This window comes from Cetorhinus maximus, chromosome 21 (assembly GCF_964194155.1).
Source record: "Cetorhinus maximus chromosome 21, sCetMax3.hap1.1, whole genome shotgun sequence".
In the NCBI taxonomy this organism is placed as follows: domain Eukaryota; kingdom Metazoa; phylum Chordata; class Chondrichthyes; order Lamniformes; family Cetorhinidae; genus Cetorhinus; species Cetorhinus maximus.
In genome coordinates this window covers 13,912,651-13,926,622 of record NC_135899.1, presented here as the reverse complement: position 1 = coordinate 13,926,622, position 13,972 = coordinate 13,912,651, and the positions used below count along the sequence as shown (strand labels likewise).

Here is a 13,972-nt window from a genome sequence, read left to right as displayed (position 1 = left end):
GAAGTGTCTTAATAATACAGCACTCAGGAGACAAAAAAAGAGAATTACATAGAATTTTATAGCACAAACAGGTCATTCAGCCCAATTGGTACATGCTGCCATTGATGCTCCCACCCCTCTTCACCTAACCTCAGCAGCACATCCTTCCAATTATTTCTCATGTACATATTTAGCTTCCCCTTAAACGCATCTATGATAATCACCTCAACCAGTTTTTGTTGTAGGTAGCTCTACATCCTAATCCGTCTCTGGGTAAAGAAGTTTCTCCTGAATTCTCTTTTGGATTTATTGCTGACAACCTTATATTTTGTTTAATAGTCCCTAGTTTTGGTCTCTCCCACACGTAAGTGGAGGCATCTTCCCCTATCAAGCCCGTCCAGAATTTTAAGAGACCTCTATCAGTACATTCCCCAGCCTTCTTGTCCAGAGAAACAGCCACTAAGAAACAAGCGGGGGGATGGACGCATAGAAATGGGAGACTTTGTTTAACTTTGTCCATGAGGTTGAGAGAGGAGATCAGCTCAGTGAAGGATAAAGGAAAAATTAACTTACAAGCATTGTGGCTTTGAAGGGGCTGTGTTTGAGGCCTAGTCTCAGGCTACCCAACGCCTGACTGAAGTCACGCATTCCCCTGTGCAGACACCAGAGAAGAGGCATTGGAAACAGTCACAGAATTATGTTACAGAATAGTAGGCACAGAAGGAGGCCAATCAGCCCACTAAGTCTGCGCCAGCCCTTTCGAAATGTTCTGCAATCAAGGCTAAAACAACTAAAGGCACCATCTGGAAGAAACAGCTTGGCATTCATCCAGAGCGAGAGTGCCCTCAGTAAGTTGCCTGAAGATATTCGGTTCCATTGATGGGCGGGGCAGGGGAAGAGAGTCCAAACAAATGTGGACAAAAACACAATTAAAGTTTACTTCCCCTTCTCCAGCCTTAATTTCCTCTAAGTGTTGGCTATGGCTCAGTGTTTTTCATTCTGACTGCTGGATCAAATTGTGTGTTCAAGTCTCACTCCGGAGACCTGAGCGCATAAATCTGGGCCAAAAATTCGGTGCCGTGCTGCGGGAGAGCTGCACTGTTGGAGGTGCCATATTTCAGCTGGGATGTTAGAACTGAGGGCCCATCTGCCCTCCCAGGGCATCACCATTTTGAAGAAGGGCAGTTGAGTTATCCCCAGTATCCTGGTCAATATTTAGCACTCGATCAGCATCGCAATTATCTGATCATTTGCTGTTTGTGGGAGCTTGCTGTGCGCACATCAGCTGCTGCATTTCATACATTATGACAGCGACTACACTTCTGGAAAGTATTTCACTGGCTGTAAAGTGCTTTGATAAGTACCAAGGTTACAAAAGGTACTGTATAAATGCATGTCTTTCTTCAGTTTTTTTCACTCGCGAGTCGGTTACTTGACTATTCTAAGGGCAGCGGAGAAGAATGCTGAGCACAGCAAGATCTCAGAGATCACAATGGGATGGATGACCAGTTGGTCAGTATGGGCATGTGATTTGAGGGATGAATGTTAACCAGGATACCAGGAGAGCTCTGGCCTTCATTAAAAGTGACATCTCTTATACCCAACCTGAATGGACAGACGCGACCCTGGTTCACCATCCATCCATAAAGTAGCTCTTCTAACAGTGCAGCGCTCCCTCAGAGCTGCACTGAAGTGCTGGCCTAAATTATGTGCTTGAAGCCATGGCTTGATCTGTTTCAGAAGTGAGTGCTACCAACCGAGCCAAACTGACACTTATCCTTTCCTTTTTACCTGCCAGAAGCCCTAAAGGGAGTTTTTTTCCAGGTTATCCAGGGATCGGCAAAAGCTTGATCCAGGCAAACTGTTCACTGAGGGGAAAAAGACGTGCATTTCTGTAGCAGTTATGACAAGCGGACCTCTCAAAGTGCTTGATAGCCAATGAAGTGCTTTTGAAGCATGCTCACTATGAAACACGGCAGCCAGCAACCTCCCACAGACAACTATATGAGAATGCCCAGATAAGGATGTGATTGCACTGGAGAGGGTGCAGGGGAGATTCACCAGGATGTTGCCTGGGCTGGAGCGTTTCAGCGATGAAGAGAGACTGGGTAAGCTAGGGTTGTTTTCATTAGAGCAGATAAGGTTGAGGGGGATACCTGATAGGGGTATACAAAATCATGAGGGGCATAGATAGGGTAGATAGGAAGAAACATTGCCCCTTAGCGAAGGTGTTAATAACCAGAGGGCTTAGATTTAAGGTTAGGGGCAGGAGGTTTAGAGGGGATTTGAGGAAAAATATTTTCACCCAGAGGGTGGAATCTGGGACACACTGCCTGAGGAGGTGGTAGGGGCAGGAACCCACACAACATTTAAGAAGTATTTAGATGAGCACTTGAAATGCCATAGCACACAGGGTTAAGGGCCAAGTGCTGGAGAATGGGACTAGAATAGATAGGTGTTTGATGGCCGGAAATAATGGACCGAGGGGCCTGTTTCTGTGCCATATAACTCTATGATTCTATAATCTGTTTTCTTGGTGTCAATCGAGGGATAAATATTGGCCAGGACACAAGAAATAACTCCCCTGCTCTTCTTTGAAATAGTGCCATGGGATCTTTCACAACCACCTGAGCAGGAAGATGGGGCCTCCGTTTAATATCTCATCCTAAAGACAGTGCTCCCTCAGAGCTGCACTGGAGTGGCAACCTTGATTTTCGTGCTCAAGCCACGGAGTGGAATTAAGGGTTCAAATGCAACGGACCACAGGGAAAAATGTTGAAAGTGAGCAGTAAGACTGGGAGTCAGGTAGAACTTTTTCCATTAAAAGAGGGCGGAGCTACGGAATAAGTTACCAGGGAAGGACACCAAAGCTGGAGGATTGAGGCAGCTGGAGTGGTGTGTGCTGAACTTCTGGATTGCCGTCAGGGCGTTACCGGACTAGTTTCTTGACTGGTGCAGAGAACACATCATATGGAAGGTATTCCCATGAGTACAGAAGATTAAGGGCTGGTCTAGTTGGTGTTTAAGTTAATGAAAGGAAGAAATAGGGTAGGTCGTGAGAAGCTATTTCTGCTGGTGGGAGGCATCTAAAACAAGGGGCATAACCTTAAAATTAGAGCTAGGCCGATTAGGATCACCTGGACAACATTTAGGCTTGGAGGCTGATAAGTGGCTAGTGATATTCACGCCACACAAGTGCTGGGCAATGAACTTCTCCAACAAGAGAGAATCTAACCATCTCCCCTTGATGATCAACAACGCTGCTATCGCTGAATCCCCAACATGAACATTCTGGGGAGGTTACCATTGACCAGAAACATAACGGCACCAACCAAGTAAATACTGCGGCAACACAAGGTCAGAGGTTAATTCACCTCCCGATTCCCCACACCACGTCCATTATCTACAAGGTGCAAATCAGAAGTGTGGTAAAATACTCTCCACTTGCCTGGATGGCAAAACTCAAGCAGCTTGATACCATTCAGGGCAAAGCAGGCGACTTGATCAGCACTCCATTCACCACCTTAAACATTCACTCCCTCCACCACCGATGCACAGTGGCAGCAATGTGTACCATCTACAAGGTGCACTGCAGCAACTCAGACAAGGCTCCTTTAACAGCTCCTAAATCCGCGAACTCTTCCTGCCAAGGGCAGCAGACGTCTGGGAACACCAGCACCTGGAAGTTCCCCTCCAAACCACACACCATCCTGCCTTCAAACTATATCGCTATTCCATCATTGCCGCTGGTTCAAAACCCTGGAACTCCCTTCCTAACAGCACAGTGGGTGTACCTACACCACGTGGACTGGAGCGGTTCAAGAAGGCAGCTCACCATCACCTTATCAAGGGAAATTAGAGATGGCCACATCCCATGAACGAATGAAAAAAAAATGCAGTCCACATCTGGAATTCTCTCTCCCAAAAAGCTGTGGATGCTGTGTGCTGATGGAAAATTTCAAGGCTGAGTGTGATAGATTTTGGTTGGGCAAGGGTATTAAAGGACATGAAACTATGGTGGGTGAATGGAGTTAAGAAATAAATCAGCCATAATTTAGTTGAAAGGCAAGACAAGCTAGAATGGCATATTCCTGTTCCTCATGTGTTCTCTTGGATAGGTCTCGGCTGCCTGAGGCCTTCAAGAGAGGAATATTTCCCGAGTATTCTTTCCTTTTTAGTCCCATATTTTTCCTCTGTTGTCTTTCCTCTCCCAGGAGATTACATGGCTGTGTGGGGGAGTGTAGGGAAGTTGAGTCTAATCAGGATGCTCTGACTGTCGTGGTGCTGGGTAGGCTTAATGGACCGACTGGCCTTTCCCTGTCACTTCTATATGTTCGTATAAGTGGGTTTAAGAGGTAATTAGACGTGTTCATGGAGAGGGGGAAGAGAGAGATACGGTGTTAATGCATCCGAGTGGGATCAAGATCCATGAAAAAGGGGCAGGTTCGTCAGGACTATTGCCTTTACCTGTTCTGGGGAACTCCTCATGCTTGTCAATGACCTATATCTAATCTAGCTGATGAAGGAACACAAATCAGTGCACACACCATCAAATAAGGAGAATAAGGAGTGAAAGGCTGGCAGCAGATTAGTTATTGGGACATTGCTCCCCTGAGGGAGTCAGTGTAGGGGAGGCACTGGATGATGTCATACCGCACCCACCCCAACTAAGACATCACATTAACATTGCGGTAAGCAGATTCACTCACTGACCCAGAGTCACAGCTTCAAGACACACATGTATGTCCAGGTCTGTTTTTTTTTGCGTGAATGAATATTTTTTTACCAATACATGAATAAGCTGGATCTGCTTCCTGGAGGCCAGAGGTGATGCACGAAGGAAAGGCAATCAGGCAGAGTCAGCATGGTTTTGTAAACGGCAAATCATGTTTAGCCAATTTATTGGGAGTTCTTTGAAGGAGTCACATGTGCTGTGGATAAAGGGGAACCAGTGGATGTACTGTACTGAGGTTTCCAGGAGACATTCGATAAAGAGTCACATCAAAGGTTATTGCAGAAAATAAAAGTTCATGGTGCAGGGGGTAACAGACTGGCAAGGATAGAAGGTTGGCCAGCTAACGGGAAGCAGAGAGTTGTCATGAATGGGTCTTTTTCTGGTTGGCAGCATGTGACAAGTGGTGTGCCACAGGGATCAGTGCTGGGGCCTCAGCTTTTTAGTTTATATAAATGACTTGGATGAAGGGACTGAAGGAATGGTGGCTAAATATGCTGACAAAACAAAGATAGGTAGGAAAGTAAATTGTGAAGAGAATGTAAGGAGGCTACAGATTGACAAAGATAGGTTAAGTGAGTGGGCAAAGATCTGGCAAATGGAGTATGATGTGGGCAAATATGAAATTCTCCATTTTGGCAGGAAGAATAAAAAAAATTATCTAAATGGTGAGATTACAGAGCTCTGAGATTCAGAGGGGTCTGGGTGCCCTTGTGCATGAACCACTAAAGGTTCGTATGCAGGAAATTAAGAAAGCTAATGGAGTGTGATAATTTATTGAGAGGGGAGCTGATTACAAAAGTACGGAAGTTTTGCCTCAGTTGTACAGACCATTGGTGAGACCACATCAGGAGTATTGTGTACAGTACTGGTCTCCTTATTTAAAGAAAGATGTAAATGTGTTAGAAGCAGTTGAGAGAGGTTTACTAGACTAATAACAGGAATGGGCGGGTTGTCTTATGAGGAAAGGCTGGACAGGTTAGGCTTGTATCCAATGGAATTTAGAAGAGTAAGAGGTGACTTGATTGAAACCTTTAAGATCCTCAAGCGGTCTCGACAGGGTGGATGTGGAGAGGATGTTTCCTCTTGTGGGACAATCTCGAACTAGGGGTCACTGTTTAAAAATAAGGGGTCGCCCATTTAAGACAGAGATGAGGAGAATTTTTTTCTCTCAGAGGGTAGTGAGTCTTTGGAACTCTTCCTCAAAAGGTGGTGGAAGCAGAGTCTTTGAATATTTTTGAGGCAGAGCTAGATAGATTCTTGATTAACAAGGGGGTGATAGGTTATCGGGAGTAGCCAAGAATGTGGGGTTGAGGTTACATTCAGATCAGCCATGATCTTATTGAATGGCGGAGCTGGCTTGAGGGGCGGAGTAGCCTACTCCTGCTCCTAATTCGTATGTATGTTCATCTGAAACCGAGGGGCTGTAGCGACCAGCTCTGTTTAGCCAACTCTGCAATCAACTGGAATATAGAGCACACCACGAGGGTGATTAAGATGTTGGAATTCACATTTAGCTGAAGCCTTGACGCTCGGCTGGGATGTCTACATGAGACTCAGAAGTAATTAGCATTCAGTAACACAGCGGCTTTCCCTCATTACAGATCTGCTGCATCAGCAGTGGTTTTCCCTGCCTGACTCTCGAGCATGCAAACCTGAACCTTTGCGCTCCCCAAGGGTTTAGTGGGTTGACAGCGCCATTCAGTCAGCCTATTTGATTCCTAGCTGGTGCTGAGTCAGCTCAGCTAACACTGCCAAAAGATCACAGGAAGCTATAACAAAGAAGAGCATGGGAGTTCTCCCAGGCAATGTTCGCTAAAACAGATTAATTGGTCACAATGACATTGCTGTTTCTGGGAGATGGCGGAGGACAAGATCATACTCAGCTATGATTCCCCCAAGGGCCAAACAGCTCATCAATCCTTCCAAACCCGTGACCTTTTTTTGCCCGGAAGGATTAGGGCAGTAGATGCATGGGAACACCATCACCTGCATGTTCCCCTCCATGCCACACACCATCCTGACTTGGAACTCTATCCCCGTTCCTTCGCGGTCGCTGGGTCAAAATCCTGGAACCCCCTAACAGCACTGAGGGTACTCCTACAGTGGTTCAAGACAGCGGCTCACCACTACATTCTCAAGGGCAATTAGGGATGGCCAATAAATGCTGGCCTAGCCAGTGATGCCCACATCCATGAACAAATAAATAAAAATAGAAAATCACGAAGCCTCACAGTGAAAATGATTGCTTGGGCAAAGCACCTGAGGGCAGACAGAGCCCTTGCCACTGCAGCCAACAAGAGGAGAGGGTGGAGGAGGGAAGAAGGCTGACATGGGGGGGAACAGAAACATGAATTATGAATATGCTGGAAGTTCATTCAGCAGAAGATGCTGGGAGAGTTACATGCAAACATACGGAGTAGGAGTAGGCAATTCTGCCTCTCAAGCCCGCTCTGCCATTAATAACATTATGGCTGATCTGATTGTGGCCTCAACACCAGTATCCTGCCTATCCCGATACCCTTTGAATCCCTTTTTAGTTAAGAATCAACCTACCTCTGCCTTAAAAACATTCAATGACCCTGCCTCCACCGCTTTCTGGGCAAGAGTGTTCCACAGACACTCAACCCTCAAGAGAAAAAAATGTTACAATCTTTATCAAACCCACTGCATATGCCCTTAAGGGGAAAAGCCGATGGCAGCCATGCAACTACACACTTCAGGCAGTACAGGAATAGGGAGCTAACCCAACAATGCATCCTCAGAAAAGGTAGAGTTAACATGTGGCTCAGTCACTCTCTTCACCGCCCACCCTGATCCTGAATCAGCCAACACAGAGTGCAACAGCATCACACACTGGGATGAAAAAGCCCATGAATCAGGTGGATCTTTCACACTGGGATGGAAAAGCCCATGAATCAGGTGAATCTTTCACACTGGGATGAAAAAGCCCATGAATCAGGTGGATCTTTGGACTCAGCTAATCGGAAAATCCTGTTTCCCGCCCACTTTCCCATTCATTGTTTTCAAATCCTTTTATGCCTCACTCCTCCCCATCTCTGTGACCACCTCCAACCTTACAATCCAAAGATCTACACACTTCCCCCCCAACTTTGGCTTCTCGCTCATCACCCACTCCCTTTGTTCCTCCAGAGCGGCCGTGTCTTCAGTTGCCCGGACCCTAAGCTCTGCAACTCCCTCCCTAAACCTTTCTGCTTCTCTCCTCCTTTAAGACGCTCCTCAAAATCTGCTTGTTTGATCACATTTTTGTTCATATCTCCTTATGTGGCTCGGTGTCACATTTTGCCGGGTTCGTCCAATTTTGGACCAGTCCCAGAAATTTCTAAAACGCAATCCCATCCATCGGCACACCGTGGCTGCAGTGTATACCATCTACAAGATGCATTGCAGCAACTTGCCAAGGCTTCGTCGACAGCACTTCTCAAACGTGCAACCTCCACCACCTAGAAGAACAAGGGCAGCTCACGGGAACATTACCCCCTCCGAGACAAACACCAATGCAACTCGGAAGATGTATTAGCCATTCCTTCATTGTTGCTGTGTCACAATCTAGGAACTCCCTGCCCTAACAGCACTGTGGGATTCCTTCACAGGGACTGCAATGGTTCAAAAATGCAGCTCACCAGCACCTTTTCAAGGACAATGAGAATCAGACAATGAATGCCAGCCTTGCCGGAGGCACACCGACCCCGAGAGAGAGAATATTTTAAGATCAGATTTGCAGTTTCTTAGGGGAACTTGCATGAAACCACACCTCAGAATAATGCTGTCACACATAGATCCACAGTATTGGCAATGCCTGGTGTCTCTCTGGCTCATATACAAGGCTACCATTCTAAGGAAAAACATTTTCTGCCACTACAAAAACTGGGACAACCCTGCCTCCAGGACGTGCACTTGCTTTGGCCTCAGCGAGGCAGGGAAGAAAGTCAGTTAAAGAAAAGGTCCAGAAGAGATTTGGTCACATGGCTGACACTGTGGCCGTGGCGAGATTCGCCCCACCCAGCTTGCTGATTTCAGCCAGATGACGCACACAAATCACAAGTGAAAAATCTCACTGTTCGACTGTGTCCAATGTTGACGGTATTGCCCACTTAACAAATTAGAATCTACTTCCCTCCCTCGCACACAAGGGGCTTTTGGTGATAGTGCTCTCATTTGACAACAACAGCTGCTCCTTTCTCCTTCAAGGCTTCCCTCAGTCTGTGCAACCCACCCCATGCTTGTTGTGCTCTACATTAATCCCAGGCTAGTTTGATAATTGATATTTGTAACTTGCCTACTTCAACTCCCACATCTTATGGTTTCCTTATTGGTAACTACTAAAGGTTTGGCTATTTACTTATTTCTAAGTTTTTTTTATTTGCATTCTCAAGACTCTCCTCAGCTGTCGTACAAAGCGTATGAAGTTCTAAGTCCATTCATTTACCCTCTCCTTTCCCACCTACCCCCCTCCCCCACCCACCCTATTGAGGAACTTGCTAGCCACCAATGTTTTCAGTAAAGTTTAGCATTCAGCAAACATCAAAACTCAAATCTTTTATCTGCTGCATTCCAGGCTCAGCTCTGGGTGTGGCAAAACAGAAAGACGGGAGCAGGACAAAACCATTCAGCCCCTCTAGTCTGTTCCACCATTCAATCAGATCCGGGCGAATCTGTCCGCCAACTTCATTGGCTGCCTTTCCTCCATATCCATGGAAAGCCTCATCCAACTAAAAACCTGCTGATCTGGAAGGTGGCAACTATCTCCTTGATGCACAATCTAGTCTGCACAGGTAACATCAGAAACAGGAATAGCACATCACCTGAAGGTAACAACTGTTGCAGTGTTACAATATTTCGGTGAATAATCTCACTCCTTCTGACTATAAATCTCCAACTCCCAAAAGCTACAGAAAGTAACCCTTATTGGTTAAAAAGAACCTGCCCTTCTGCACACCTTCCACATCCCAAAGCATTTTACAGCCAATGAGTTGTTTCAGAATCGGAGAAACTGGTGTAATGCAGGGAAATGCAAATTAATAATGAGTTACAGAATCAAAGGAAATTTAGAATAATCCTCAAAGCTTCCTAGGCTCACATCGGCCCACTGCACCCAGTGTACCCTAACCCTGCACCACCCCCAGCCAGGTGCACCCTGACCTTGGGCCCCCCCGCCAACCCAGTCCACCCTGGCCTTCACTCCACAACACACCCCCCACCCCCGTGCACCCTGACCTTCTCTCCACCCCCTCCCCACCGTGCACCCTGACCTTCTCTCCACCCCCTCCCCACCGTGCACCCTGACCTTCTCTCCACCCCCTCCCCACCGTGCACCCTGACCTTCTCTCCACCCCCCCCACCCCCGTGCACCCTGGCCTTTTCTCCACCCCCCCACCCCCGTGCACCCTGACCTTCTCTCCACACACCCCCGTGCACCCTGACCTTCTCTCCACACCCCTCCCCCGTGCACCCTGACCTTCTCTCCACACCCCTCCCCCGTGCACCCTGACCCTCTCCACACCCCTCCCCCGTGCACCCTGACCCTCTCTCCACACCCCTCCCCCGTGCACCCTGACCTTCTCTCCACCCTCCCCCGTGCACCCTGACCTTCTCTCCACACCCCCGTCCCCCCGTCCAACCTGACCTTCTCTCCACACCCCACCGTGCACCCTGACCTTCTCTCCACACCCCACCGTGCACCCTGACCTTCTCTCCACACACCCCCGTGCACCCTGACCTTCTCTCCACACCCTCCCCCCACTGCACCCTGACCTTCTCTCGACACACCCCTCCCCCCGTGCACCCTGACCTTCTCTCCACCCACCCCCTCCCCGTGCACCCTGACCTTCTCTCCACCCCCTCACCCCCCGTGCACCCTGACCTTCTCTCCACATCCCCCCCCACCGTGCACCCTGACCTTCTCTCCACCCTCCTCCCCCACCACCTTGCACCCTGACCTTCTCTCCACCCCCCCACCCCCGTGCACCCTGACCTTCTCTCCACCCTCTCCCCGCCACTGTGCACCCTGACCTTCTCTCCACACCCTTCCCCCCTGCACCCTGACCTTCTCTCCACACCCTTCCCCCCTGCACCCTGACCTTCTCTCCACACCCTTCCCCCCTGGACCCTGACCTTCTCTCCACACCACCACCCCCCGTGCACCCTGACCATCTCTCCACACCCCCAGTGCACCCTGACCTTCCCTCCACCCCCTCCGTGCACCGTGACCTTCTCTCCACACCACCCCCCTGCACCTTCTCCACAACCACCCCCCCACCCTGCACCCTGACCTTCTCTCGACACCCCCCCCACCACCGTGCACCCTGACCTGCTCTCCACCCACCCCCCTGCACCCTGACCTTCTCTCCACACCACCCCCCCCCCAGGGAACCCAGACCTTCTCTCCACCCACTCACCCCCCCGCACCCTGACCTTCTCTCCACACCCCCACCCCGTGCACCCTGACCTTCTCTCCACACACCCTCCCCGTGCACCCTGACCTTCTCTCCACATCCCCCCCCAGGGAACCCTGACCTTCTCTCCACCCACTCACCCCCCCGCACCCTGACCTTCTCTCCACCTTCCCACCCCGTGCACCCTGACCTTCTCTCCACCCCCCCACCCCGTGCACCCTGACCTTCTCTCCACACCCCCACCCCGTGCACCCTGACCTTCTCTCCACCCCCCCACCCCGTGCACCCTGACCTTCTCTCCACACCCCCACCCCGTGCACCCTGACCTTCTCTCCACCCCCCCCCGTGCACCCTGACCTTCTCTACACAAACCCCCCCACCCGTGCACCCTGACCTTCTCTCCACCCCCCCACCCCGTGCACCCTGACTTTCTCTCCACCCCCCCACCCGTGCACCCTGACCTTCTCTCCACACCCCACCCCCACCGTGCACCCTGACCTTCTCTCCACCCCCCCACCACCGTGCACCCTGACCTTCTCTCCAAACCCCCACCACCGTGCACCCTGACCTTCTCTCCACCCCCCTCCCCCCGTGCACCCTGACCTTCTCTCCACCCCCCTCCCCCCGTGCACCCTGACCTTCTCTCCACACACCCTCCCCGTGCACCCTGACCTTCTCTCCACCCCCCCACCCCGTGCACCCTGACCTTCTCTCCACCCCCCTCCCCCCGTGCACCCTGACCTTCTCTCCACACCCCCACCCCGTGCACCCTGACCTTCTCTCCACACCCCCACCCCGTGCACCCTGACCTTCTCTCCACACCCCCACCCCGTGCACCCTGACCTTCTCTACACAAACCCCCCCACCTGTGCACCCTGACCTTCTCTCCACCCCCCCACCCCGTGCACCCTGACCTTCTCTACACAAACCCCCCCACCCGTGCACCCTGACCTTCTCTCCACCCCCCCACCACCGTGCACCCTGACCTCTCCACACACCCCACCCCCCCGTGCACCCTGACCTTCTCTCCACCCCCCCCACCCCGTGCACCCTGACCTTCTCTCCACATCCCCCCCCCCCGCGCACCCTGGCCTTCTCTCCACCCCCCCACCCCGTGCACCCTGACCTTCTCTCCACCCCCCCCACCCCGTGCACCCTGACCTTCTCTCCACACCCCCACCCCGTGCACCCTGACCTTCTCTCCACCCCCCCACCCCGTGCACCCTGACCTTCTCTCCACCCCCCCACCCCGTGCACCCTGACCTTCTCTCCACCCCCCCACCCCGTGCACCCTGACCTTCTCTCCACCCCCCCACCCCGTGCACCCTGACCTTCTCTCCACTCCCCCCACCCCGTGCACCCTGACCTTCTCTCCACCCCCCCCACCCCGTGCACCCTGACCTTCTCTCCACACCCCCACCCCGTGCACCCTGACCTTCTCTCCACCCCCCCCACCCCGTGCACCCTGACCTTCTCTCCACCCCCCCACCCCGTGCACCCTGACCTTCTCTCCACCCCCCCACCCCGTGCACCCTGACCTTCTCTCCACACCCCCACCCCGTGCACCCTGACCTTCTCTCCACCCCCCCACCCCGTGCACCCTGACCTTCTCTCCACCCCCCCCACCCCGTGCACCCTGACCTTCTCTCCACCCCCCCACCCCGTGCACCCTGACCTTCTCTCCACCCCCCCCACCCCGTGCACCCTGACCTTCTCTCCACCCCCCCCACCCCGTGCACCCTGACCTTCTCTCCACCCCCCCACCCCGTGCACCCTGACCTTCTCTCCACCCCCCCACCCCGTGCACCCTGACCTTCTCTCCACCCCCCCACCCCGTGCACCCTGACCTTCTCTCCACACCCCCACCCCGTGCACCCTGACCTTCTCTCCACCCCCCCACCCCGTGCACCCTGACCTTCTCTCCACCCCCTCCCCCCGTGCACCCTGACCTTCTCTCCACACCCCCCCGCTTCCCCCAGTCTCTATTCCTCCCCCCCGCGCGGAAGGGGACAGTGTCCTCCCGGAGCCCGGGCTCCAGGCCCAGTCCCGATCTCACTCACCGGCCGCAACGTCACCCGCTCAACCTCCGCGACGTCATCGCGCACGCGGCACGGCCGGTAGACGAACCACGTGACCCCACGTCTGTTCACAGAGAGAGAGAGAGGGAGGGATAGAGACAGAGGGATAGAGATGGAGGGAGGGAGGGAGAGATAGAGGGAGGGAGAGAGATAGAGGGAGGGAGGGATAGAGATAGAGGGAGGGATAGAGGGAGGGAGGGATAGAGATTGAGGGATAGAGATGGAGGGAGGGAGGGATAGAGATGGAGGGATAGAGATGGAGGGAGGGAGGGATAGAGATGGAGGGATAGAGATGGAGGGAGGGAGGGAGAGATAGAGGGAGGGAGAGAGATAGAGGGAGGGAGGGAGGGATAGAGATAGAGGGAGGGAGGGAGGGAGGGATAGAGATAGAGGGAGGGAGGGGAGGGAGGGATAGAGGGAGGGAGGGAGGGAGAGATAGAGGGAGGGAGGGAGAGAGAGGGAGGGAGGGAGGGAGAGATAGAGGGAAGGGAGAGAGATAGAGGAGGGAGGGAGAGAGATAGGAGGGAGGGAGAGAGATGGAGGGAGGGAGGGAGAGAGATGGAGGGAGGGAGGGAGAGAGATGGAGGGAGGGAGGGAGAGAGATGGAGGGAGGGAGGGAGAGAGATGGAGGGAGGGAGGGAGAGAGATGGAGGGAGGGAGGGAGAGAGATGGAGGGAGGGAGGGAGAGAGATGGAGGGAGGGAGGGAGAGAGATGGAGGGAGGGAGGGAGAGAGATGGAGGGAGGGAGGGAGAGAGATGGAGGAGGG

General features: G+C 52.3%; 1 protein-coding gene across 2 annotated transcripts in view; it reads right to left on the bottom strand.

The window, feature by feature from the left end:
- The window catches only part of LOC144695690 (protein CutA homolog), a 33,748-nt gene extending 20,509 nt beyond the window's left edge, over window positions 1–13,239 (bottom strand). The window contains exons 1-2 of one of the 2 annotated variants that reach the window (XM_078566636.1): window positions 13,188–13,239; window positions 553–631 (exon numbers count right to left, since the gene is read on the bottom strand). In XM_078566636.1, coding sequence (XP_078422762.1) covers window positions 553–627 — 75 coding nt within the window. In that variant the 5' untranslated portion in view covers window positions 628–631; window positions 13,188–13,239. Of the gene's footprint in view, window positions 1–552; window positions 632–6,366; window positions 6,435–13,187 lie in introns of those variants that run through there. The other variant, XM_078566637.1, reaches the window with a different exon arrangement.
- Window positions 13,240–13,972: the final 733 nt, after the last annotated feature.